The following is a 27805-nucleotide window of genomic DNA, read 5'->3' as shown; positions in this document are numbered from 1 at the left end:
ATAAACGAAAATGCTTCACGAAAAGTTTATAGGCTTAAGTGTAGATTCTAAATGAAATAATAACAAGTTTAGGCTACCGGTACCTACTTTAGTTTGTAACAGAAACATTTTAAAATAAAATTTATCAATGCGAGGTCCTTTGTTCAGTGGCCCTGTGAAGTAGGCTATAGCGCTGTTTCGGTGGTAGCCTTGTTAGCTAGGCCCATGGGTCAAGGCAAGGCCCTGTAGTAAATTCAATTTTTTTCTGAAAATAGATATCTTAATTGCAATAGCCTACTCAGTCAATAAAGTAGTAGCCTACTTTTAGTACAAATTGTGCGACTAAAATGAGCGTTTATTCGATCAAAACAGCAACCAAAACGTTCAAAAACTGTGCTTCACCATTATGAACAGTGTTGGGCGCGATAACTCATTTTTCAGTTAAGCGATAACGATAATCGGTAAACGAAAAATGCCTAAAGCGATAACGATAAACGATAAATCAAAAAGTTAAGCGATACAGTTAAACGATAAAATTATCACCGATAATGTGCGATGAAGACAATTTTTTTTTCTTGGTTAGCGCTGCCCCATCTCATGCAGCACAACTGTTTTCATCAACATGACGAGTCTTGATCTCTCTCCAGTCCACTCTCCAGAGTCTTGATCTTGAAAAGTGCGGTAAAAGGCACGATGCTGCATTCAGAGTTCTCTTTCTGCTGCAATGCTTAGCCTACTTGAAAGCGGCCTCGTATTGCGACACTTTCACAAACCACTTGCCAATTTCTTTCGCTTTGCTTCAAAGGAAGCTGTGCCACCTGTGCGCTTACGTTTCAATTGTAAAATTCACTCGCGATTGCCGATTGCAGCAAAACAACAAGAGAATTGTTGCATGCATTTCATTGCATTGCAATTTGCAACTCTAAAAATCATTGTGTTGTCAGGGCCGTCGCTGCAGGGGGGCGTACCCCTCCCCTGACAACGACCTGTGCACACACACTTCAGGCACTGAAGAAGAACTGGTTTCACTTTTAGTTTCACTTTTAGTTCGTGCTAGGTGGCTAGTAAAAATATATTATTTTTCATGTTCTTTCCACTTGTGTGTTGATCCGAAATAAAATTTATCGGCGATAATCAAATGTGGCCTTTGGCGATAACGATAAACGATAACTGAAAAAATGATTGAGCGATAACGATAGGCGATAAAAATTTATCGCCGGTAAATTATCGCCGATAATGCCCATCCCTGACTATGAACTCAGCTTTGATCCCTTATAGTTTTGTTTTGTTTGTTTTGTTTTTCATATCTTTATCCTGCATTGCGGGAAAGCGGACTTGAGTTCTATGCATCGGTGTATGCCTTCCGACTTACACCTGACCCACGCTGCAGCCTACGGCAATGTCTGTTTCCGGTTGTCTACTCTACTTATGACTTAAATTTGGTACTACCCATTACTCGAAATCAATCACTGGGTAGAGGCAATTATCGTAAAGTTTCTTGCCCAGAGAAACAACAGCAAGTGCGGGTGGCTGGAGTCGAACATGCAGGCTCTCGACTGCGAGCCCAACGCGCTAACCACTCGGCCATAGCACAAAAAAGGATTTCCGATGGTTTGCGTTCAGAGTGGAGTTTGGATGCAACATCTCCAAAATATTTGGAGCAGAAGTGAAGTTTGAGGTTATAACTTAGGCTTCGAATTTATCCACACGAAAGGTGATTGAAATTGAATGCTATTTTAATTTTTTAAATTTTTTTTCTGTTTATTTCTGTGGCGTCACTGAATACAGTGTTGCCAACTTGGATTTTCACTACTGTGCTCGATTTGTATTTTATTTTTATTTATTTGCAATCAGACTCAAAGTCCATAGAATTCAAATTTTTTAACAGTCATCACACAAAATATCAGACTAACACAACATTGTCACAATATTGTCATCATTGACTCATCTGTCACTTTCATTTGTTCAGCTGATCCTTGCATGAACAAGAGTGGTAGCCTATTATGAGAACAATGCAGAGCTGATCAGTTGAGCACTGAAATTTATCTAACCTGAGTTTATTTGGCAGTTTCATTTAAATGCAATAGATACAAAATAAGAGGATTGATTGGCAAAGGTTGAAAGTTATTGTTTTGATTCGTGGGCCTTGTGAATCTTGTGATTTGGTAGTGAGAAACCAACTGAAGTATCGGGGCAGATACTTCGGTTCACTGTTATGTTGTCGCAATAGATGCAAAAAAATGATTGTTTTATTATTGTTAAGGTTTTTACACACAAACTCGGCTTAACAAAATTGTGTCAAAACTTCTGCACTGCATGGCATGTGATGGAAGAAAGATCTGAAGAAATAATCACTCGATTAAGACTTGAATTAGAAGATGCTCAAACACAAAAAATTCAGGTTTGGTACTTCTCTTTTAGTAGAGCTTATCTAATTTATATTTGGTTTAACCTATTTTATTTGCAACAAAGTAAGTCACTGATTTAAGAAGTTGAAAAATTAAGTGTATATAGCCTATTTCATAAGTTGTCCCTACGCTTAATTTATTACATAGTTTAAGAAGTTATGAATGTTACAGTTTGCAGTTATTTTTAATAAGAAACAAGCGAAGCCTTACTGTATTTTCATTTTGTATGATTATTATTTTACGTTACGGTAGGCTATGTATTACGCTTACACCACATGCGTCAAACATACCTATGCTGAAGTATGAAAGTTGGAACATTGCTGAAATATCAAATAATTAAAGTGAGGTAAATTAGTTAGTCTTTTGATGTTATGGTTATGGCATATGTTACAATATTTATAATACGGCTTTTTCAGGCTGCAGAGTATGGTCTACAAGTCTTGGAAGAAAAGCGGCAACTACAGCAGCAAAATGGTGACCTGGAAGCCCAACTTGAGTTTATGCAACAAGAGTTAGATCGCGCAAGACATGAGTTTGATTTAAGTACTAAGGTATCACAATGGATGTATGCATTTTGACTAAGTGCAAGCAATTTAATGACAGGGTTGTGGTATTTTTATGTTTATGCATGCGAAAATAGAGGCTTGAAATAACTTGCTATATCACTAATGCAATCAGTGCACCTTGCTTTGTTGCTTATCTTTGTGTTTGGTTATTGTGAGGTATATTTTGTTGTAAAGGCTAAAAACTATTTCCGAGTATATTTTGTAACCACACAAAAGCCGTAGCTATTTGGAGGTTTCATACCTATAGTATGCATATTGCATACCATTTATTATATATCATAACAGTGGAATCCCAGTTGGCCACAACTCTTGTAATAAGACCACTTCATTATCATGGCCACCTCAGCACAATCTTGAAAATTTCTGTAGGTAATGCATTTCATTCTGTTTCAATAACTCAACGTTTTCCAGACCACGAGTTTCAGACTAACTATAACTATAGTTTCAGACCATAGTTAGTCTGAAACTGTAAATTTAACTCCACTTAATTTGCACTTGTATAATACGCACTAATTTACTACACCATTAACACAATGAAAGGTTAGGTGAATGTTGGTGTACACTGTACATGCAAAAGAGAATGCACTGCATATGAGTGACTTAGTGAAATACAAAACAGTGCCACCCATCTTGCAGTTTTCATGCAAATTTGGACTTGTTTCTAATGGTTCATATTCAACTGCTATGAACATTAGGGTGGGTCGATTTTGACACAAAATAGTCGGATTGTCGCATAAATCGGTATTTTGGTGAGGCTTGCCATACTAAATATCATAAAGTGTGAAAATTTCAATGTGATGGTGTGCTTCTAACCACTTACCCCAAGGGGGGTATGGAAAAATACAATTTTCTACTTTACGGTAAATTATATTCAATGGGTAGACTACAGTGAAATCGAAACACAATTGAAATTTAATGAGTTAAACCACACCTGGACTTTAAACTAAACAACACAGTCTTTCTTTGATTCAAATATAGGCCCCTGCTTCCTTGCATCTAAGATAAAATGAATCATAGAGTTCCATTTCTCCTTTCCGACAGTTTTGAGGCTGACCTCAGCGACTACACGAATCAATTTTTCAACGGCTTGTGTCTGTGGCGTGTATGACGATTTTACTGGGACTGACTTTATTGCATCCCAAAGTTCATCCTCACTCTTAGATGCTAATCATGGTGGTTCATTAACGTCAATTAAGATTAAGTTGATCAAGCAAGGTGATGGAATCTTCGTATTATTGTAAATGAAAGCTTTCGTGATTTCAGAATTCGCCTAACAGCTACCTCAGGAATGGCAGGTCTATTGTCATGAAACATGGCATATAGCAAGTTTTCGGGGTGAGCTGCATAACAATTTTGCTTGATCGATTTGTCGATGACAGACTGCACTTCTACTGGCTCAAGTCCACGACTGAGTTGTATCATAAGGAAGAGTAGCCTACTGCTGGAGCATCGCTGATATCTGTGACCATCTTAGTGGCAAACCATACAGGGTACAGGCCCATACATACAGTCGCAATGAATCGTGTCAATGTCTTAACAGCTTTTGATGGATGGGTTTGACTAGCATAATAGCGGCACATTCGATTTGCTCCTGTGAATGATTTTATTTCCCAGGATCTCTGTGTAAGATTGTTTCAGAGCATTCCCCAGAACTGATTGCATGGCAGATTTCCAAAAGGTACATCTGGTCTGTGCTTGGATTCTTTGAATAGTCCAATTTTGGTAAATGGGAAGTTTCAATTTTATCAAACAATGCGATCTCCAAGGCTATAAGGTTTGACCACAGAATATCGCCAATTTCAGCAATGAATGTTTCTGGACCAGATGTATTTCGAAATAATCCAAATAGATGCCGCAATGGTAACTCATTGATGGGCAACATAGGCCAACATATATTCCACTGAACTTCATACTGGATCATGGATATGATCTTCTATTCTAGCAATTACTCCATTACGATTCCCAGTGTTCACTGCTGTCCCGTCACAACCTGTTATTCGAATTCCATCCATGTTCATATTCTCGTCGATCATACATTTTAAAATGTCAACTGAACGACCACATGGTGTTGTGACATGAGAGATGTAGATGTCACCAGGTTGTGTCAGTAAAACGTAATGGTCTTCTTTTATTTTTCTCCTGTGGTGGTAGTCATCAAAGACATATGATTCATCCTTTCTCCCATCGAAATAGAGCGATATCAAATTATTGATGACATGTTGGTTTGGTTTCAATCCAGTACCCCTCTTGACTCGGCTACGTCTCACTTTCTGTGGGTCAATAATGATGTCTGTGGAGAAGTCTTCTCCTAACACATCCTGCAAAGTAGCAGTAGCAGCAACTGTTTTGTCAGAAACCATCTTTCGATCGGCTTCCCTTGCAACACAAGGGATTGGGATGGTATTGTAGGCACTACTTGTTGAGACACTCTGCATGAAACTCGGATCATTATCGGATAAATAAGCTAAAGAGTCAGTTTCCCAAAGTTTTTGTGGTGTGTTAAACCGCACAACTATTAGAAGTTCGCCCACTGCACAGGATTGCCAGATTGGGTGAAAACATGAGGTAAATGACAAAAAATTTCTCAACTTTTCGCCCAATCTGGCAACCCTGTTATAGGAACAGAGGGTCATTGGGGTAATGGGTTGCTGTGCATAAAACGATTTTAAACTTTGAGGAAATGTTTAGAAGGTAAAGTGGCACCTATGTTCAAATTTATATGATAAATAGAGAAATCGACCCACCCTAATGAACATGATGCTAAAGAAGCAAGTCTGCTAGCGTGACTACCCCACTGCAATATTGCTTGCTTGTGGCTCTGTGGCTGACCTGGTATTTATGTTCTAATTACATAAAATTTTAGCTTTATGCTGCAAGCATAAAATGGAAAGTTTACGTAAGTGTAACCCCAGTACTAATAAGTGTGGTAACTACTGGATAGCATATTGGATTTTTGAAGCACAAAAATCTTACATGCTACTCAGTAGTTTGTATTTTTATTTATATTTTTCAATAATTCAATTTTAATTTCATACATGATGCCATTTAAAACATTCAGGTGTTATGTCATATACAAAACTTTTGTTTTACTATACTCTAGTAAGTAAAAGTGTTCCATTGTTTTTCAACAATGCACTCATTCACTTTTACAGTAGAATTCGCCTATAACGACTTCGTTTATAACGTCAATTCGCCTATTACGTCACATTTCGCTCGGTCCCGGCAGAATTCCTATCTTTTACGTACATTGTAGTTCGGCTACAACAGCATCGCCTGTAACGTCAATTCGCATGTAACAGCACCCTTTATTGGTCCCCAGATGTCTTTTGTTCGTTTATAACGTCACTTCAAGCCATCACCTTCACCACGAACGGTCAGTCTTTTAATCCAGTTAGTGCTGCTGCTTGCAAAATGTCTTCCCTTTATTTTGCTACGTCGTTCGCAGCAGGGACTTTAATTAACTGAATTAACTTTTTTACCGCGTGAAAACTATCACGTGCAAAAAGCAGCTCTACAGCTGACCTTTAAACAACTCAAAGCAACAGTTGCACGTGCAGTACTGTATAAACTAGAAGCCGCAGTGTTACACAGTACTAATGTATGTAACGAGCTGTATTGCTCAAGTTTCCTGTACCTTTCTCGCTGTAGGTTATTTTTTTTAAACAATTTCTTTGTTTATAATACTGTATTTTCTGCGTGACTTTTGTCAGTTTGGTGGTACACAGCAAACCTGACTGGATTATACACCTCTTTCTTTTATCAAAAGACAGTTTTGGAATAGTTTGCGGTAATTCGTCTATAACGTCAATTCGGCTATAACGTCACTTTTTGCAATCCCCTAGAGGTGCCGTTATAGGCGAATTCTACTGTATTTTAAAGTTATTATGGTTGTTTAATTTTTTATACATCAGGCATTGCAGAGCTCTCAGACAAAAACAAAAAAAGTTTTCAGCGAAGGAGAAGAAAGAGAAGGTGATCTTCATCGGCAGAAAAAAGATGCAGAAGATCGGCTTGCGGCTGTTGAGAAAGAGCGGGATGCTGAATTTGCACGTAGCCAACTTGCAGCTACAAATTTTGCTTCAGAAGTTGAACGTTTAACAACTTTATCTAATGAGTTATCATCAGTAAGTAGGTCTGATAAATAGATCTACCTACGACTACGTTTGTGATAACTACTTGTTCTTTAACAGATATTTCTGCAAGTGTTGTGAATGCTGGTACAAACCATTCTTTATTAATCTACTTTTTTTTCTTCAATTGCCATTTGTTCAGACAACACAATCTTATGAAAGACAACGTTTAATTCTGAAACAAGAAATAAAGGAGTTGAAAAGCCAGGAAGGTCGGTTATTGTCGGAATATTGTGAGTTAGAAGAAGAAAACTGTTCCTTACAGAAGCAAGTAAGTTCATTTCTTTACTGTCTATTACTCTAATGAGTCTAATGTTTATTTGATAGTCATGAGAAAAAATTCATTTGAAAGTATGATGGATTTTGTTCAATTTATTACACACTAGTACAAACTGAACTACACTAGTTAGTACGACCGACAAACTAGTACTACCTTAGTTTGTCGGCTGCATAGCTCAGTGGTGAGAGCCTTGGAACGGCAATTGAAAGGGCGCCGGTTCGACACCGCTCAAGAACATGCGGCTGTGTCTTTGACAAGACACTTAAAGGCATGCCTGAAGGTGGACACGAAGATTGGCTTCCTTGCCATCCCGTTCACTTAATCTAAATCTTCAACCACCGGGTGTAAACCTGGATACGACAAACAAACTGAAAAGTAAATTCAACTCAAAATCAGTCAAAAATCTTAAGATTAGAGTGATTAGACCATATTTTTGTTGTTATACTACGGTATATGTTTTTTCGATTTTTTTGTACAATGTGTTGTTTTAAAGAATTAATACGCGTTATATGCATCTAGCCGAAAATGTTCGCTATTTTGTTTTCATAATGGTAATTGTTCTCTGTTGTTGCTCAGTTATGTCTGTTCAATGAACAGTGTTTATGCTTTATTAATTTACCCAAATTGCATTGTGTTGTTTGTAGGTTTCTGCGTTACGACAATCACAAGCAGAATATGAAGGTTTTAAGCACGAGATCAGAAGATTTGAAGAAGAAACAGAGTTTCTGAACAGGTGGCTAGAAAATTTGTCTTCTCATGTTTTTATGTTTGCCCTCATTTTGCTTCAGGAAACATTAATATATAGTGTTTTGACATAACTAAATAAATATCATACCTAGAGATATGAGTCGTTTTTTTGAGCTCATTTAAAAAAAAAATTATGCTTTAAATGTTGGAACAAAATTTGCACTTTTGCTTCTCTGAAATATTTTTTCTGAAATAATCAAGACATCGATAAGTTACTAAAATGAAACTTCGTCACTAAACTGTTCATTAAATTTTTTGACTTCACCAATGATCCAAAAGGATGCGTAGTGTGATAAAATAATCAAAAAAAGTATAGAGTATCACATTAAAATTGGCAAATTCAATTTTATTAAATTAAAATTGAAATCTTGAATTTATCAGTTTAGTGTGGTGCTGTCTACTTTTTTATCGATGAGTTAACGTGTATCAGTCGAGTAGACTGTATATTCACCAATTAGACTTTAAAGAACATCATAATACTCATTATAATAGACTATATGCAATGCAAGAAATGACAGAAATGAACAAACTAATAAAAAAAATCAAGACAAACAACCAAGGAAGTTGACTGTTAACATGGTCACCACTGGGACCGAATAGGCGAACAGTTCTCATCATTGGTGGCACTCGAAGTTGAGTGGCTCATTGGTACCATTTGTTGAGCATGCGACTAAACTTCTGATTTACAGAACTTAGTCAAAACTGCAGCAAACTAATTTATAATAAGCTATAATTCAACTCTTTCTTTTGCAGTTCTTTGTTATGATAAATAAAAACAGTGGTTTCTTGAATAGTATAAAAAATAAAAAATAAATAAAACGGATAAAAAGCAAAAAAAAAAAAAACGATTTAAAGAACCGTTTTTAACCATCCCTAATTATGCCGCAGTATAAGTTGTGTTAACACCAGTTAATACCAAAAGAACTAGAAGCTGACATAGAAAAACAACAAAATTACGCCAATGTTTTTTCTCAACGCAAAAAACTAATGTAATATGTTGGCGGTTGACTATGTTATACCTTTTGCTCATTTTAAGCCAACTTCAAGAAGCATTGAAGTTGAAAGAGCTGCTGCGACTGCAACTTAACGAAGCTCATGAGACCATCACAAAAGAACGGGACATGAAGCTGTCTCTAAAACGAGAACTTTCACAACACATCAATACCCCGGGATATGGGGTAAGTGAAGATGTGTGCACTTTGCGGTTTAGATAGAGCTCTGTTCAAATACATGGGGTTTTGTCGAGCAAAATGACTTGCTCTTTTTATTTTACTGATACGGTCTCTGATTTGTAAATTCATAAGTCTATGCACTTTTATTTCCCGAAGTTAAGCAGTCTTTCTTGTCTTTAGAAGTTATTCCAGTCAGAGGGTATAATTTTTTAACACATTTCACATATTTAATATTTTTACTTTTTAGTACTTGAATTTGAGTTCGTTGTTTTTCTATCTTTCTTCAGTGTTAAACCTGAAAGACGCAAAAGAACTACGTAACATAGTATCTTTGACGCAAGCAAGCAAAGTTTGTCGTTTTGCATTATTCAACGTCTGTGGATGTTGAATCATTGTAGAAAGAACTAGTTTTGCTAGCTGCGGTAGTAAGTTTTCCGTTTATTTCTGTAGAAGTAAGAAGGAAGTCTTACTAAAATGATGATGGACGTTGTCCTAATGTTCAGGTGTAGCCAGTAGGGCTGTTGTAAAGTAGTAAGAAACGTCATTTAATGCTAGAAAGATGCGTTGCTAATGTGGTAAGTCCACAATAATGGTCTTGGAAAAAATCGCAATTTGAGGTTTAATTTTTTTTAATGAGTTTTACACTTGTGCGTTGATTGCACAAGTGTGCAGAAATTGGAAATTGTGGACTAGAACATTCACCGAGTTGTATTTTATTTTAACTAAAGCGCTTTTAAATTCTTCAAGAACAGCTTGAAAAAACTATTTTAATGTTTACAAAACATTCAAAGTGGCTAGTGCTGTACCATTTTTAAGTCACGAGTATGGCGCAAAAATTCGTTGATGTGTGATCACTACACAAAATAAGATTAAGGTCAATTTACATGCACACAAAAAAGTTTGCAATTGTTTAATGCAGTGGTGACACGACTGAAACTTTACATAAAGTTGTGAGTGTATATACATTCAGGTCAAAAGATCAGTGTATGTTATCACAGCTATATTATAGCTGCTTTTCAGCTTCTTTAGTCTTTGTTACCGTTCATTGCGAAGGTTATTCTAACTTCTAGTAAAGAATCAGTTTGGAAGTTTAAAAAAAAAAAAGTTTGGAAGTGATGAAGTATAATTTTGAAATAAAGTAATCAGTTAGTTGCAAAATATGTTCGATAATTGTACCAGCAATGATACGCTTAGAAAAACCCTTTCTCGGTTAAAGCTCTGTCACGACTGTAGTTATTTTCGGTTGTATTGCTTATAGAAACAAGTCTCTCTGCTTCAAAGACATCACTTAATATATTTGTTTGAGGTCATGATGCACAAAAATAAAATCAGTTGTCAGTTTTATTTTTAAAAGAATGGCTAATTTGGTAATGCGTGGTATATAATCGACCAAAGAATTTTCAATTGCTGTCATTTTTTTCGAAAAAGTTTGTGTCCATACTATTTATTCGAAAAAGTGTAGATTTTTAACTGCATGTGTGATGTTGCAAAATTTACTCTGATTCTGATGCAAAGTGTTTTTAGGTAGTTAGTAAGTTGTACAGTTTCAACTTATTAATCCTACGCACCTAACTCAGTTGAACTGTTCACGCATATTTTATTTGTTTGTTTAATTGTTTTACTAAGGGAAGAAAAAAAGCATAAGGTTTTTTGTTCCCCTCTTGCCTTGTCCGCTTTTTTAGAAGAAAAGCTTGAAATACGATTCAGAATTGATATTAAAATCAACAACTTCACTTTAGAGTACACGTTATTGTATGAAATTTTACGACCTGTAAAAACGATGAGGGAAAATTATGATAGTTATTAAACAATATGCTGTTATAAAATTAATATTTTTACTTCGCATGGTAAGCCCACGCTCTATATTCGTGTGCTGCAATCATTTGTAATTTAGTGGCAATTCTTTACCAGGCTACTAACCAGACAGCAATAATTTACTCTGTGTACATCGTTTTAACGTCTAGCGACGTTACAACCGTGGGAATGAGAACTTTTGCGAGTTAGATATATTTTTGTGATATTGTTTTATCATATAAAATTACCATATGTTATATTTCCACCTCATGTTTTTTCAGCTCAACATGAGTGCAACGTCGTTTCGTGAAAGTTTGAAGCTTTATGATGACGTCAAGAATCAAGATGGCGGCCCAATAATGTAAAGTATTTTCACTGCAACGAAAACAACTTGCTACCGGAGCTGTGAAGTCGGGCGAAAAATGTCCGACTCCCGACTCCTCGGTTTATGACTCTCCGACTCCGGACACCCCAAAATCCCTCCGGCTCCGCAGCCCTGCTTGCTACTCAGTTTGTTGTCGTCTTAAATTTTTAGGGTTCATGTTCAAAGTGGTTGCAATTAGAAGATCTAAAATTACGTTTAGCCTTGTTTAGTACTTGCCAAGTTAGCGTCAAAATTTCAGAACAGTTTTAGTTACTTTAAAGTACCATGGCGAACTTCTTCAAACTACTGCTTAACACAAACACGCTTTTTGTCATGAAAGCGATATTAACAACTAAAAATTTGATTACAGAGATGAAAGTATGAACGAAAAAGGCTTAGATCACCCTTTCGTACGTCATATAACCTCTGACCTCTTACACACGACCCCACCCACTCGCTTGTCATGTGACGTAGACGATCTCTTCAGTGAACTTAACTTGTCTGAGGTAAGCAGCATGATACCCGGCATTGTGACTACCCGGGATTTTCACCCTGCAATCGCACACTTTTTGAGAATAATAAAATATTTAAGCAAAATGTGCATCAGTGCTATCGTTCAGACAGTTTGACCAAATAAATGTAAAAAATAGTAGTTTAGACTTTAAAACTAATAACATGTATAATACCTATAACAAGTCAAAGATTCTTGTGTAACTTTTCATTCTCAATAACATTGAGAAACCGGAACAGATGTCATGAGACATCAGCGTCTAGCTGATCACAGATACTTATGCTGCCGAGGTAAATATCAGAAGCAACGCACAAATTGATTTTCAATGAAATTATCTTTTAAATGGCGAAGAGTAATTGCTATTTTTCGTTTCCTATTTACCTTTGAATGTTATTCGGATTCACGCGGCGATAAATTGTCCGTTATTTTCGCAGATTACCAAGTTGAGACAATTGCTTGGTCAAGCTGAGCAGGAAAACAAGGCTTTGTTGAACAATTTTCACGAACAAAGAAAACTTCTGGAAGAGGCTAAAAATGAACTAAACTCAAAAACTGCATCGGTATGTGTTGCCAAAATCAACTCGCGTTGTTCTTAATAACACAGACGAAAGCTTGTTAAGGCGCCGACAATTTTTGATTAAATTTTCTTTATTTTGCCTTGACCTTCCAGGCTCAAATTGGTTACAAGGACGCGTTAAATGAAGCGGAACGATTACGAGAAGAGGTCAAAGTTCTTCGAGAAGAGCAAGAGAGTAATAAAGAATCTAAGAAAAAGTTAGAAATTGCCTTAGAAGAAACTAAAACAAAACAATCCACCATAACCCAACGTAACCAAGTGTTAGAAGCCGAAATCAAAGTGAGTTATTGGTTAATGTAGAATTTTTACAGTAAACGTTTTGCTGTGCTGTTTTATAACTAGCCCAACAGAATACTAAATTATTTTTTGATCTTCATTTTCTGCCAGTTTCACGTATCTGCTAAGTTTGAACGAGTTGTGTAAGCCAGTTCACTGCCATTATTATTTAAAGTGCTGTTCCCCGCAAGGTATTTAACCAGCTGTTCTTGAACCTTATGGCATTTCTGTGTACGCTGAGTCTAGGATGTCACTTATTCTAACCATGCTTTCGTTGTTAAAGTTGGGCTAGGTATATGCCAGCTTTGCTATAAAAGCGGACCGCAATCGTCAATTATTATTTGTATTATTGTAACAGATTTCGAATGAAGCTCTTGCTTTCAAAGATAAAGAATTTCGGAAAACTTCGGAACAGATTTCCGATCTCAGCGAAGTTATATCTCTGCTTTATCATCATGCTTGCTTTGCGTTTGGAGACTCTCCACAACGACTTGCTCTGGGAACCACTGAAACCAAGGTATCAATTATTATACGATTAACATACGTAGGATTTTCTTCAGCCAATTGTATTTCTAGACTAGTGACATTCAGTAATAAGTATAAATTTTCGGCAAAGTGCTTAATGTTTCCGCGTTACTTTTTGAGTTTCATGTTTGGTTGCCACAGACTCAGACATCTGTCAACGTTGTTTGTCAATATATATTTTCCAACAACTAAATTTCTTCTCAGGAAAGCAATACCAGTAAAGAAGATGATGGCAAAACGCATAAAGCAAGTAATGCTCTTGGTGAGTTTCAATGGCCAGTTTTGCCACTGTGTCTCGTAATAGACTCGGAGTGCTGCGAGGCTGCAGTAATTTGAAGCTATTCAGTTATTCTCGACTCCAAATTGAACTTCTTTTGCGAGCGAACAGCATGGATTTATTTACATTTTCCATCTTGCAATGAGATTTCAAAGTTTCTGAATGAGGAAAGATGTGTCTACTCAAAGCGTTGATACGTAGTTTAACAAAATAGGATTTGTGCTTCAACCACAAATTGGAACTGAAGTGTAGCTAAGACAAGCTTTTCGCTAAATACACTATTTTAGATTTAAACTCTCGTCTTGGTCGAGTCTTAGATACAGTATAAGTTTATTTGATCGCAAGACTTGTTCAATAAGCAAAGGTGCTTTGTAAAACTTTTCAGTCGCGCAATAGTTGAAATGATGTGCAGAAAGCCTTTCTACGACCCCGTATTTACAGTATTTCAACGTTATGTGTTTATGCATTGCAGGAAATGAAATGTCGTTGCCAATCAGCCAGGATGCTAAAGCTTTCTCCTCTGACCCTGTTTCCGTGCCAACTGTGCTGTCAACCATGCACGACCAGCTGAAGTACTTGAAGGGCGCCATCAAGGGTCTGAGAAAAACTACACAAACGATTGAAGTTACACCGCAAGAAGGCGGCCAAACGTCATTGTCTGAAACCCATGAACAAGTGAGCTGGTTGTCTCGTGTTAGTTTGAATCGTGTATCAGTTACATAGAAGAAGTTTGTCACTTTTTCATAAAGTGACGCTCTTATCTTTTTTACGTTACTTATGACGCAAAATAAAGAGCATCTTCCATTTCCAATTAAATTTGTTAAGACCGAAATAATTACCCTCAGAAACCAGAAAAGAAAAAGTGTTTTCCCCACAAAAGCAACCTCAAAATTAAATGTTTCTTTTACAGTAGTTACATAGAAAACTTATCATATATTTGCATGCGATAAAATGTTATTCCCCACATCTCAAAGACGATTTTCCGAAACATGAGTTTGAGCACATACACTGCTCGACGTGCTCGTCATTTCGAATCATACGAAGAATTGCTTACAGGCCTGTTTTTTACCGATATTTTTGTTTGGCTTACCCCAGGTACAGCTCTTAGAGGAAGAGGTCTTGCGTTTGCGCTCCCTCCTCAGCTCCAAGAGAGAACAAATCGCCACTCTGCGCACTGTGCTTAGAGCTAACAAACACACAGCAGAGGTATGTCTCATTTGATCGCTTCAAACTCACAGCAAAACATGTCATTTTTACATTGATTCAACGTCTGCGGAGGTTGAATTAATGTAAAAATGACGGATTTTACTGTCTGGAAATCGACCCGTTTTTCATGGCAGATCATTTCTATCAATCTTATATTAAGGAAATTTTATTTAGAATTTGCAGTTTATTTCTGATTATTATCGTTCCCCATGAAAGCAGTCGATTAAAGTTCTGTGCGTTATACATTGATTTTGAAAATTAATTGGAATTGTCATAAGCTGTAAGTTGCAAATTTTGGAAACCTAATGAAAGTATATGCAATTGGACATAAAATTTCAATGTCTACTCAAAAGTTTAAATAAAAATTTGCATCTTACAACCTATGGTTACATAGGCGTGATGTTTCGTGTTATTTCAACATTTTACATTACCGGTGTATGTTATACATTGACTTTCTAACCGTGTCTTGTGAAGTCGGGGCGCTTTTGAAGCCGGTTTCATTTCAGATCGCCGTTCAAAACCTAAAGAGCAAATACCAACATGAGAAGCTGCTAGTATCGGAGACTATGCTGAAACTGCGCGCTGAACTAAAAGCTCTCAAGGTACAGACTCCCGGATGTTTGTGTAGATATCTGTAAACGTGAATTGACAATCGAAGATTTTCTTCTGGCACCAGCCTGCAAAAGTTGCCGTTTTTAGATTTAACGACGTTGAAACGATATAAAAAGACAGCTTCTGCTTCCAGACTGATCTGACTGATAACGACAGACCAGACTGATCTTTGAAATAGTTCTGCTTAAAACAGTCTTTGTACCTTATATATTTCGTTTTTAACGTGTTATCGTTATAAAATAAGCTTTTAAATTTAAGTCAATAAAAAACACTTAAATTATGACTTTACAAAAACCGTTTCCAAAATTTCCATGATTTTGTGTATTTGTTTTCTTTTTGCTTTGAAATGACGTAAAATCTTCATTTTCTCGGCAGGAAGACGCGGTCACATTTGCGCAGCTGCGCATGATGTTTGCTGCGCGCTGCGATGAATATGTTTCGCAGCTGGATGCCATGCAGCGACATTTAGTCAACGCAGAGGAGGAGAAACGCACCCTCAACACTCTCCTCCGCAAAACCATCACCCAGAAACTCGCCATCACGCAGGTGTGATCAACTGCTCACGATAATAGTTGTTAACGTTATATTTTGGCACCAAAGCTGACAATATTTTTAGTGCAAAAATAATAAGGTACATAACGAATTATAGAACAACTGCACGCCTAGCAGTCTGCTGCTACAGAGAAGCTCAATTGTGGATTCATAGGATGCACCGCCTGGAATTCTATATTGAAGGAAACGACGAGTCCAACGATAACTTGATGTAATTTGGACTCGTCGCACATCTTCCTTGAGTATAGACGTTTCTTAGCCCTGAAAATAATCGAAATTTAAATTTTGTGAAAGAATGAAATTGGAAAGGATGACGTCACAATGTACACTTGTCTAAACGTCACTTAGCTCTGGATTCGTTGTATCTAGTGCCTTGTAAAAGAAATGAAAATGTGTTTTTGATTTGAATCTTGTTGTAGCGTCTGGAAGACATGGAGTTTGACAGAGAGCAACAACGGAGGCCAGTGCGGAACTCGTATGCCACTGTCGTTACCACCAGCAACGGAGTGAGCAAAAAGAAAATTGAAAAGGTTAAATCCAGCGGTATTTTCAGATGACAGGATACCACCACGAGATATGCACAACTGAAATGTTAATTTTTCTTCAGCTATCATGAGAATTTTAACTTCAAGAAACGTGTTTTATTTGTCATTGTTTTCTGACCAATAAGATTGTTCACATTCAGCCAGTCTTACGCCGTCAAACCATCAGATCTTGTTCTAGAATCTTCCAAAAGCACAACGTAACATTTTTTCGATCTTCAAGCATTGTGATTTGTGTTGAGTGGCAACTGCCACAGATTTAGATCAGAAACTTCAAAGATTCTTAGTTGTATTCCAAAGTTTATTGCTTTATGCAGGGTCTCATTGTATTGTTACTTATATTCTATTTTTTTTTTCAATAATCTTGCCTTCAAGAATTTTATCAGTGTTTTAATGTGTGCTACCAAGTAATCAGCTGTCAACTGTTGGAAAACGTGAGAATTATATTCTGAGATATTTACCGATGTAATGTCCTATTTTGAAGTCTTTTTGGATGTAAAACTGTGTCACCTGGTTAATACAGATTCTTCGAGTTTAGCGCTTGAGAAAAGTGCTTATTCAAAAAAATAGAAGGCTAATTTTATGTCGAACAACGTCGAATCAATAAAGATTTTTTATTTACAGTGGTACGTTTTAGATTTAATGCAGTGTTTATCATAGCCTACCATAGTTTATTCTGCAGGTAATGACAAAAACTTTTCAATATTTCTTTTATTTTCATTTCTTCACTGTTTATCGACTTTATTTGTGTATAAGTTTATTTGCTTCTTCAAAATCTTTCCTGTACTTTTTTATGTCTTCGGTGAGAGTGAACCATCTCGACTTCTTTATTGTAGCCTTGTATTGACGCCTTGTGACTTAGAATTACGCAGTTTTGTGGTTTATTTTCTTATATGGTTGTTGTATTGCAATATTACCAGAAAAACAAAACGTATCTGACTTATCATCTGTTTTATATCATTGTTTTTATATGTCGCTTGGCCGCTTTCTATTAAATTAATACCAAATGGACGTTGGTGATATAGGCTACCATTGGAATGTCCTAGAGATCTAGAACTTTGCATTGCATATCTTCATTTGAGAGCAGATGATAAAAATTTCAATTATCGTATTCTTTTGTCTTTGCAGTCATTTACGTAGCAAATTAAATTTTTGGATATCGAAGATGCGATTCAAAACATTTTTTAAAACTTTTTTGTACAGACATTTTAACGATACAGAAGCAAAGCTAGAACGAGAAATTTACTAAGCACGTGCTTTGTTGAACTGTTGACGAAAATATTTAAGCTTAAGTTTTCTAATTGTGTTTCACACGTAGGGGAAGTGCGGGACCGATGGGACACGGGGACCGAAGGGACAGCGCGATATCTTGCCCCCTAGTGAATAATTTTTGGCAATATTAATGTTGGACACGAGATATGTATCTCGTGTTGCGCACGTGAAAGGAAAAGGATCTTGCTCAACTGTGTAAGCAATGGCGGCAAAATATTAATTTTAAGACCCTAAAGTAAATGTTGGCTATACGATTAAAAAAAATCTGTGGAAAATATCAGAAATAACAATGATTGACAATAAAGTTGTTTTAAATCAGTGATATAAGAAGCAAGGTTTGTGATACTAATGGAGTTTCAGATGTCAACAGCATGGACAGCAGAAAAATATTTCTCAAAATTGCTGATTGCGGGACCGATGGGACAAGGGCATTTTAAATAGGCATTTTAATTTGTTTTTCCAAACAATGAGGATGTTGCCTCAATTTCTCAAAAAGATATAGAAAAAATAATCCTTGTCACAACCAGTTGATATAACAACACGCCTAACCGGCATTCTAGGTTTCTCAGAGATTGTTTCGTCTGTATAGACAATCTATACATGGATATTGCAATTGCTTACGAACATTGACAAAGGAACTTGACTTTTCATGTTGATTTTTCACTTTTAATGTAAATAACCAATTTCAGTTCATAAAATCATTTTTTGTACTTCTTTTGTGCAATTTTAGATATGTCCCATCGGTCCCATAACACTGTCCCATCGGTCCCATAGGTATGGGACCCATGGGACAACCAACAACATTGATAAAATGTTGAATAACTCAATAACTAATTATAACATTTCAATAATTTTTACATCATAGCTTGTAAGTCTGTGGATCTACAAACTATGAAAAAATGGACGACGTAGCATTTATGTTGGAGTCGCTATTAACAAATAAAAAAATCTGTCCCATGGGTCCCGCACCTACCCTATTCTTGCCCCTTATTTCTTGAAACTGTTTTTTTTTTTTCACTAATTTAACCCTAAAACTTTAAATATAGTTATTTTAATACGTTAAATTCGTAAAACCATATTTTCTATACTGTGGCCTACTATGTTAAGTTATGTTTTTCTCTGCAGTTATTTTTTCATTGTGCGTATTCTGCTTTAACCATTCATCGTTCACATACGCAATGAAGATATGAAACTAATGAGCTTTTATATTTATGAAAGGATTGTTTGCTGATACGTTTTTATCGCAGTTGTATCAAACTTGTATTGATTTTGAAGCTAAAATACAGTTTGTTTTGTTGCTCCTGACAATTGAGTGAAACGACTTCCTCTTATTCGCAGATGTGCAAATAGTTTTACCAAATCCAGTGGTAAGTTTTTGACGCGAGAGCTATGATTAGACCTGATTATTTTTTTGCAAGACGAAAAATTCCAGTTATCAGCTTTTGTTCTTGTAACTGGGCTCGTCTGTCGAGCAGCCAAATTAAGGCTTATTGGTATTATCATAGTCAACAATGCAATTTGTCGTGTCGGGGTGACGGCAGACAGGTTTGAGCAAGATGAAACATTGTATGGAAGGTGAGAAACGGGGTTTATTTGGAAAGAGCCCAATGAAAAAGACGTAATGTTAATTTCAATTTCTAAGACTGTTCCTCTGCGAGACATGTTTGCCTTTTCAAACATTTTTGTTATTTTGCCAGTCTGCATATTTAATGGCCTATGTAGTCTGAAGATTACTCATTAGTCCTGACAGATGTTCTGAAGATTACTCATCAGTCCTGACAGATGTTCAGTGGTGGCCTTAAGGTTTTGTGGGCCCTGGGCAAGAAGTAATATGAGGGCCCCCTACAGCCCGGTATCGACAAATTAAAGTACGCAAACTCAATTAACCATAAATCACAATAACACAAAAAGGAATTAACATGATACAACAACAAACAGCAATGGTAAGCGAGAAAGGTGTATTTCATGCTGTGACATCTTCATATCACTCTGATGCTATGTTGTACCACCACACCCAGTGCCCTCCGAGTCCTACACTACACCACCCGTCTGCAGCACTTACACAAAATACACCTTTCTAGCTTTTACTGCGGAAAACTCTTTAATAAGAGAAGCATCGTCCAACGTTTTGCCCACGTTGTGTCCAATTGAAACAACAGCTAGTCCAACCAAGCGTTTTTGGCTCATTGTAGAGCGAAGGTACAGTAAGAAATAGTCTTAGTAACAAACACAAGTTAGGGTACATAACATTCAGTTTGCTTTGATACAGCTATTGTACAACAGAGAGAACTGTGGTTTCTTTTGTTTTCAATGGTGAATATATTTTTGTGAAGCTATGCACTTCAATGAAAAGTTCTTCACTGTCAAGGTCTCCACTCTCCAGCAAACTCTGGGGTTGCTTCATCAGAGCATTTTTTTAACAAATTTTCTTCTGCGATGGAGGTCGGAAAACAAATGTGGTGAAAAAGTTTAAGTTACCCTACTGCTTCCTGCTAGTGCTTAATGCAAATTTTATTTGTGCATATTTTGGATAAGCGCGGGCCCCATAAATTTGCGGGACCTGGGCGGTCGCCCAGTTTGCCCACCCCAAAGGCCACCACTGCAGATGTTCATGCTGGTGGTGTTATGTTAGCCTACTCAATGAAAGTGTTGCAACTGTTCCTAATCTCTTTACCCAGTGTTTTAGGTTGATCTCGACTCGAGAACGTTCGCGTTTTTTTTTATCATTTAGGCTACCTTTTTAGAGTAGCCTACTGCTGTACCTACGTGCATTTTTTGCTGCGGCGTTCAAAAATAAAAATAAACTGACTAACAACATCTTAGGCTAGTAAATTGCTTGATTAATGGAATCTTTATTTTCGGACTGAGACAGCTTCTTTGAGAGCTTAAAGTGCCTCTGACAGGAAAATAAATTCGCTAAATTTACCTAAGATACCAAAAAGATCACACTAACAAACTTCCCTGACCAGCAAATCGTAAAAAATATCAACAGGCTACTAAGTTACACGCTTGCAAACTTTCGTTGACTTCGGCGAATTTGGCACTCATTCAATTGCGAAAATAAAAACGGCAACACCGCTGTGACGTCACAGTAAGCGGGAAGGATGCATTCTTTCTCTGTGATGACTTGGTAAAGTATGGTAGGCTACGGCTACTGCAAAACGTGAATGTGTGTGGCTCTGTTGGTCTAAAGCATGTGCAAATTAAGAATTACCAAAATGAAAAAGTGAACTTATTATTACTATCAGGTTTCGATCAAATAGGTTGAGTTTACTTTTATCAAACAGCATCTCAATTCAATTGAAATTGCAGTTTCATAGGGCTACAATTTTCATACTTTTTTATTTGTCCTAATCTGGCTATAGCCATTTGCAGTGTAACAACAGTATCTCACAAACAGCACCTTTAAATTATGGTTGAGGCAATGCCTACAAATTGCTGTTTATGTGACATTGTCAGTGACAAAGACCGTGTGCTTTCTTTTCCCACTTTCCCACAAAACAAGGTAGGCTACTGAGAAGAAAATGCTCAAAGTTTTCTTCAAGTGTTCGAAAGTGGGATGGGCCATACAAAACTAGTCGTAGCCTATATGTTCACTTCACTGAAGATGATTTTATTAATACCACTAAAGTAAAAATGCCTACAGGCATGTGTTGGAGTGTATACTACAAGCACAAGGTGATGCTCTCGGAAGCAACAATCGGATTGTGATGCCGTCATGCATTGTTTGGAGAATCCGAAACAATTTTCCAGATCCAGATGGCCGTTACACAGGATTTCAATGGCCAACTGAAGGCACATTATGAGAGAGAGAACTTTTATTTATTTATGAATAGTGATGATGAATTAAATATGAATGATGATTCGTACGATTTCTTCATTTTTCACTTAAAGTATATTTTAGGTTTTGTAGGAACGTATCCAGTACAGTTTTATTAAACTGCAAAAAACAATAAATCTTCGAAAAAAGCAACCGCTTGACCCAACTCCGACCAAATAACTGTGATCCACCAATTACATCTAGGAAACATTTGTTTCATCCGTTGCTAAGGATGCCAACTTAGGATGACGTAATACCACCAAAGTCGTCCCAGAGCAGTGAAATACGGAGTTTCGCCTGTGGTGGCGCTGCGGAGCAGTGGTTTGATTAAATTACGCCCTAACCAGTCGAGCTACAAGGTTAAAATTAAAAAGTTCGCTAAGTGTAATTCTGCGCTAAGAAATGCTTTAAAGTGCAACTGCACGATAACTTTGACCGCACTTTATCTGAAAGAGCATGTTTCAATCTATAAATACCAACTTTGCCCTTACATTTTATTTTTAAGGCTATATTTATCTCAATAAAAATTATCAAAACTATGATTTTCCACGCGCTTGCATTTTTGGCCACGTTTCTGCCATGGCGGATTGCATTGCGCAACACGCGGATTATGACGTCACTTGTAGTCAGACCTCGCAGCGACTATCGGTTTTGCAAGTTCTTTCGTTGTATTTGCCCTGTAGACCAGGAGCCAGGTCGATTTATTTGACTGTCTGAGTCAGTAAGGTTTGACAAGTGTTTCTAGACTGAAGTTTTATGTAGATTTCAATATAAACTTCTTACTTGCACTGGTCTGACCGTTTTTGTTATATTAAGCATTTTCTGAGATGATACCTGACAATATCGCTATATCCGTCTGTTATGTGTCTGAATGCTTATCAAGATGGTATAGGCCTACATCAGGGGTGTGCGGCCTGCAAGGATGTGCCAATTTTAAATTGTGTGCGGCCCGCGAAACGTGTTTATAATTTAGTTTAGTCTGGTACGTGTGAACAACTCATTGTGGAGTGGATTATTATAGATTTCGCACCTTCTCTTAACCATTTTAGAAATCTCCCACCGGCCACCGCTAATCCATTGTGTTTAATTATTTGGAACGTAAAAATGTATAGTCACATAAAAGGCTTTATGAACAAGAAACGACTTTGGAAAGCTCACATACAGATAGGAAATCTTTTCCACTTTCCAACTTTGAGAGACTATGGAATGCATCCTGAGAAGAAAACTAAATTTGAAAAATTGTTGTATGAATTTTTGGCTCGTTTCAAGGACTTCAAATCTCATGAATATTTGTTTGGTATATTCTCTTCGCCATTCGACACAGACATTGACAAAGCACCAGTTGATATCCAACTTGAACTGATTGATCTTTAAGAGAAAACGGATTTGAAAGCAAAGTATTTCGAAATGAATCTTGGCGATTTTTACCGAAAACATCTCAACCAAGATGACTTTCCACATTGGAAAAAATCCATTGCTTCAAAAATGGCTCTTTTTGGCTAACGTATTTGTGCGAACAATTTTTTTTTTCTAAAATGGGCGTCATGAAATCTCCCTATCGATCGGTTCTGACAGACAAATAGCCTACCTGGAAAATAGACTTCGAATTGCGAGCACTTCCATTAAAGTAAATTTGGAAAAAGCCGTCGGGAAAAGAAGCCAGCTGCAAACTTCTCATTGAACTCGTTTAAAAACGGTGTGACAATAAATTTGAATAGCAGTTTTCTTCAGAAATTTATGCGTCTTAACTTATTATTTCTGCAAAGAGATAAGGTCCCTTAATAATGCTATAAGAATAACATAAATAACAAAAAAACTACTTTTTTGTGCCTGCAACTACTAGAAATCATATGTTAAATAAACGTGCGGCCGCGGTTTCACCCGGTTATTGATATCTGGCCCTCCTGTAATAAAGGTTACATACCCCTGGCCTACCTCACAGGAAACAGTAAGAGGCAATAAAAGGTGATTTTAATGAAAGGTAAATTATAAACTAAAGATATAGGAACAACATGACTTGATATTATGATCAAAATAAACGCTTTTTGTTTGATTGTACGGAACATGGTAACATGCAAAAAGTTTTAATCACCAGACAAAATCATTTTTACATAGGCTACCGGATAGCCTATCTAGTACATTCAGTAACTACTTTGTTACTAATTAGTTACTAATTTGGGATTCATGTCGTCTACCTCCGCGTGGTGAATCCTGGTAACTGGAAACTTTTTCAGGCTAATGACGACAATCAGAAGCAGAAACTGCAAAAATTGCAGGTCACAGACAAAGAAGTCTGATAAGCGTGACGCCTCCCCTGAGCATGTGCCCTTGTTAGGGCAGGTATATTCTAACACCGTAAGGGAAGGCATCACGCTGCTACAGCTAAATGTAGAAGGTCTAACATCAGTCAAAATTTCGGTCATTGAACATCTGATCAACACAACTGCCAACGCCACTGTTATCCTACTACAAGAAACACACGCAGTGGATTCTTCCAGACTTAAAATCACTGGTTATGAACTGGCTGCTTATACCCATAGCGCTATTCACGGAATTGCTACTTTTGTGCATAGCTCTGCGACATGGCTTCCCCTCGCTTCCAGCAAGGAATCTGATGAAATAGAGTGGGCTGCTACAAAAGTTGACAACATCACAGTGGTTAACGTTTATAAACCACCCTCGACCAAACTATTGGCCGATTCTATTCCCTGTTATGACTCACCAAGTATATATGCTGGTGACTTTAACTCGCACAGTACGGAATGGAGTTATGCTACTACCAATAGTGACGGCTCTACACTAGAGAACTGGGCTTCCATAATTAATGCTAAATTGCTTTACGACCCAAAACAACCCGACAGTTTTTATTCTAATAGATGGGGAACTACTTCAAACCCTGACCTTGCATTTGTTAAGCTCAATGGCTCCTTCCCTCGCAGAGTTGTTTTAGACCCTTTTCCTAAATCCCAACACCGACCCTCTTTTATAAGCCCTGCACACCCCATTATGCCACTAAAGTCAAAACCAGTAAACCGATGGAACTTCCGCAAAGCCAACTGGACATTATTCACGGAGTATCTTGAACGCAAATGTACCAGTTTACCAAAACCAGCAACCATGGGCATAAATGAAGCCTACACTTCATTCTGCCAACTCCTGTTAGATGCCGGTAAGGACGGTATCCCACGAGGGCGAAGAAAGCAATATATCCCTACCTGGGACAAAGAATGTCAGTACAAGTACAATGATTTCCTAAAGGCTGAACCTGGCGGTGAATCAATTCAAAGAGCAAATAACCTAACGGAATACCTTGATAAGAACCGCAGAGAGCGCTGGGAGGAAACTGTCCAAAGCATCGATTTAACTCATTCCAGTCGGGGATCATGTTGAGAGCCTTCACGTGGCGATCCCCGTTAATCCTTTACAGGAGACTAATCTCAACACTACATTCCAGTTACTGCCAGAGAGAGCATATTTAGGGTGGTAAAAGGATAGACCCTCGGCCCTACGATGAAAATAATTAGCTTCAATACGGAAGGTTTGTCAGCCACGAAAGCAGTTCTTATAGCTAACTTACAACCAGACATCCTGTGCTTGCAAGAAACACACAGAGACAAAATCCCTCCTAGCATCCCAGGAATGTACTTAGCCATTCAATCTCCCAGCCGAACCCATGGTAGTGCCATATTCTGCAGGGAGAAGTCAGCGATTCTCGGATCGGCCAACCTAACAACGGGTGCTTTAGAAATTTTGCACATAAAAACTAATTCATTGGAAATCTTCTCAATATATAAACCCCCCACAGAATCTTTTTCCTGGCCAAATAACACCTGGATCGACAACAGCAAACCGTGCCTCATAATAGGGGACTTTAACAGCCATACAGCAGCAGCAATAAAGATACAGCAGGAGCAATAAAGATGGAGAACTGGTCGAACTGTGGGCCTCCAACAATAATCTCTCATTGCTCTACTCGCCGAAAGACAAACCAACCTTCCACAGTGCCCGATGGAAGAAAGGCTATAATCCCGACCTTGCTTTTGTTAGCTCAAAATACATCAACTCCTTTAAAAGAACAATCCTCGAACCCATACCCAAGTCCCAACACCTCCCAGTATGCATTAACATAAACCCAGTAATTCAGCCCAGAATCTCCAAACCACTGCCACGGTTTAATTTCCGCAAAGCTAACTGGGACAACTTTACACAAGTACTAGACGCAGAAATCGACAATATACCTCCCACACCCCAATCATACGCTGTTTTTCAAAAACTGGTTTGGAAGGTCTCAAAACAGACCATACCAAGAGGAAGCCGCAAAGAATACATACCTGGTCTCACAATCGAAAGCAAAGAAGTGTATGAAGAATACCTGAACCAATACAACCAGGATCCTTTCAGCCAAGAAGCTCAGAACCTTGGCGAAACAGTCCTCAACAAACTCGATGAAGAAAGAAAAACGCGCTGGAGAAAAATGATAGAGTCAACTGACCTTCGCCACAATAGCAAGAAAGCATGGGCTACCATAAAAAAATTAAATTCTGATAACCAACTGCAAAATAACCTCGCAGCAGTCACACCAAACCAAGTCGCCCACCAACTGCTCCTTAATGGAAAGACCAAAGCCAAGCACCGATACCACAAACCCACCAGGTACAAAAACGATACTTTACTAGAAAGGGAAACCAACGATCAATTTTTTACACCAGCAGACCTTCAGGTAGCCTTCAAACACTTGAAAAGTGGTAAAGCAACAGGCCTAGATGGAATCACTACTGAACAGATCCTCCATTTTGGTACGAAAGCAAAATCCTGGCTCTTAAAATTCTTCAACAATTGTCTGGCCGGTGCAACAATCCCAAAGATCTGGAGAAAAGCAAAGGTAGTAGCTCTTTTGAAACCCCAAAAAGATCCCTCTTCCCCAAAGAACTATAGACCAATATCACTTTTATGCATCCTCATGAAAGTATACGAACGCCTCATACTAAATAGGATTTCAACGCAAGTAGATGACCAACTTACACATGACCAGGCAGGTTTTCGACCAGGGCGCTCTTGTTGCGGTCAAGTATTAAACCTAACTCAATATATAGAGGATGGATTCGAACAGAAACTCGCCACTGGAACCGTCTTCGTAGACCTATCTGCCGCTTATGATACCATCAACCATAGGGCCTTGCTTCTTAAACTAGATCAAGTCATCAAGAACCCCACAATCAACCAAGCTATTCAATCACTTTCTTACAAATAGACGATTTTTTGTTGAGATGAATGGTCGAAAAAGCCGATGGAGAACCCAACGTAATGGCCTGCCGCAAGGCTCTGTCCTTGCACCTATCTTATTTAACATATACACCAATGATCAACCAAAACCCCCCAATGTACGTCGTTTCATTTATGCCGACGACCTCTGCCTAGCTACCCAATCAAAAAACTTCTCGGTGATAGAAAAGACCTTAACAGGAGCACTCTCCGAGTATTCCACATACTACAAGTACTGGAGCCTAAATGCAAACCCTTCCAAAACCCAAGTGACATGCTTTCACTTGAACAATCATAAGGCTAGCCAAAAACTCATCATCAATTGGGAAAACACTGCTTTACAATATACCCCCTTTCCTGTATACCTTGGCATAATACTAGACAGGACCCTATCCTATAAGACACACCTAATGAAGCTTAAGAAAAAATTATCTGCTTGCAATAACCTTTTGCAAAAGCTGGGAAACTCAAACTGGGGAGCAGATGAGCACACACTGAAGCAAACAGCACTGGCTCTCTGTTATTCGACCGCTGAATACTGCGCTCCAGTATGGGCTAGGTCAAGCCACACCAAAGTAATTGACTCCGAATTAAACCAAGCATGTAGAATCATAACTGGCACACTCCGTCCAACACCAATCGCCGACCTTTATAACTTAGCAACTATAGCTCCACCTCATATCCGAAGAGAAGTCACTACAAAAAAGGAAAGAGTAAAACAAATATCCGACCAACGCCACCCTCTCTATGAACACAAACTTATTCCAGCAAGACTCAAGTCACGCAAAAGCTTCATCAAAGTCGGCCCATTGGAACACACAAGCGCGACAGCTGCACGACTAGAAATGTGGACCTCTGAGCCCGATAGGACACAACATCCTGCCATCCCAAGTCCTTCCGAAAGTCTACAACAAACTCCCACCCTTGAGAGAA

General features: G+C 37.8%; 2 protein-coding genes across 2 annotated transcripts; both read left to right on the top strand.

The window, feature by feature from the left end:
• The first annotated feature begins 1608 nt into the window (after positions 1–1608).
• Positions 1609–19092, top strand: LOC145767241 (protein bicaudal D homolog 1-like). Its single transcript, XM_082579029.1, has 18 exons — positions 1609–1693; positions 2243–2380; positions 2804–2938; positions 6865–7077; positions 7226–7354; positions 8008–8096; positions 9147–9288; positions 11358–11437; positions 11811–11946; positions 12386–12511; positions 12622–12807; positions 13163–13321; positions 13534–13591; positions 14079–14281; positions 14702–14812; positions 15319–15414; positions 15800–15970; positions 16396–19092. Exons 2-18 carry the CDS (start codon positions 2306–2308, stop codon positions 16531–16533), a joined length of 2247 nt encoding a protein of 748 aa, XP_082435155.1. The 5' UTR covers positions 1609–1693; positions 2243–2305; the 3' UTR covers positions 16534–19092.
• A 6028-nt stretch (positions 19093–25120) lies between these two features.
• On the top strand, positions 25121–26861 carry LOC145766501 (uncharacterized). The gene is made up of 2 exons (XM_082578227.1): positions 25121–25311; positions 25520–26861. The coding sequence occupies exons 1-2, from the start codon at positions 25121–25123 to the stop codon at positions 26859–26861; spliced, it is 1533 nt and encodes a 510-aa protein (XP_082434353.1).
• Positions 26862–27805: the final 944 nt, after the last annotated feature.

This window comes from Aplidium turbinatum, chromosome 3 (genome assembly GCF_918807975.1).
Source record: "Aplidium turbinatum chromosome 3, kaAplTurb1.1, whole genome shotgun sequence".
Taxonomy (NCBI): domain Eukaryota; kingdom Metazoa; phylum Chordata; class Ascidiacea; order Aplousobranchia; family Polyclinidae; genus Aplidium; species Aplidium turbinatum.
The sequence above is the reverse complement of the archived record's forward strand: the minus strand, read 5'-3'. Positions and strand labels throughout refer to the sequence as shown.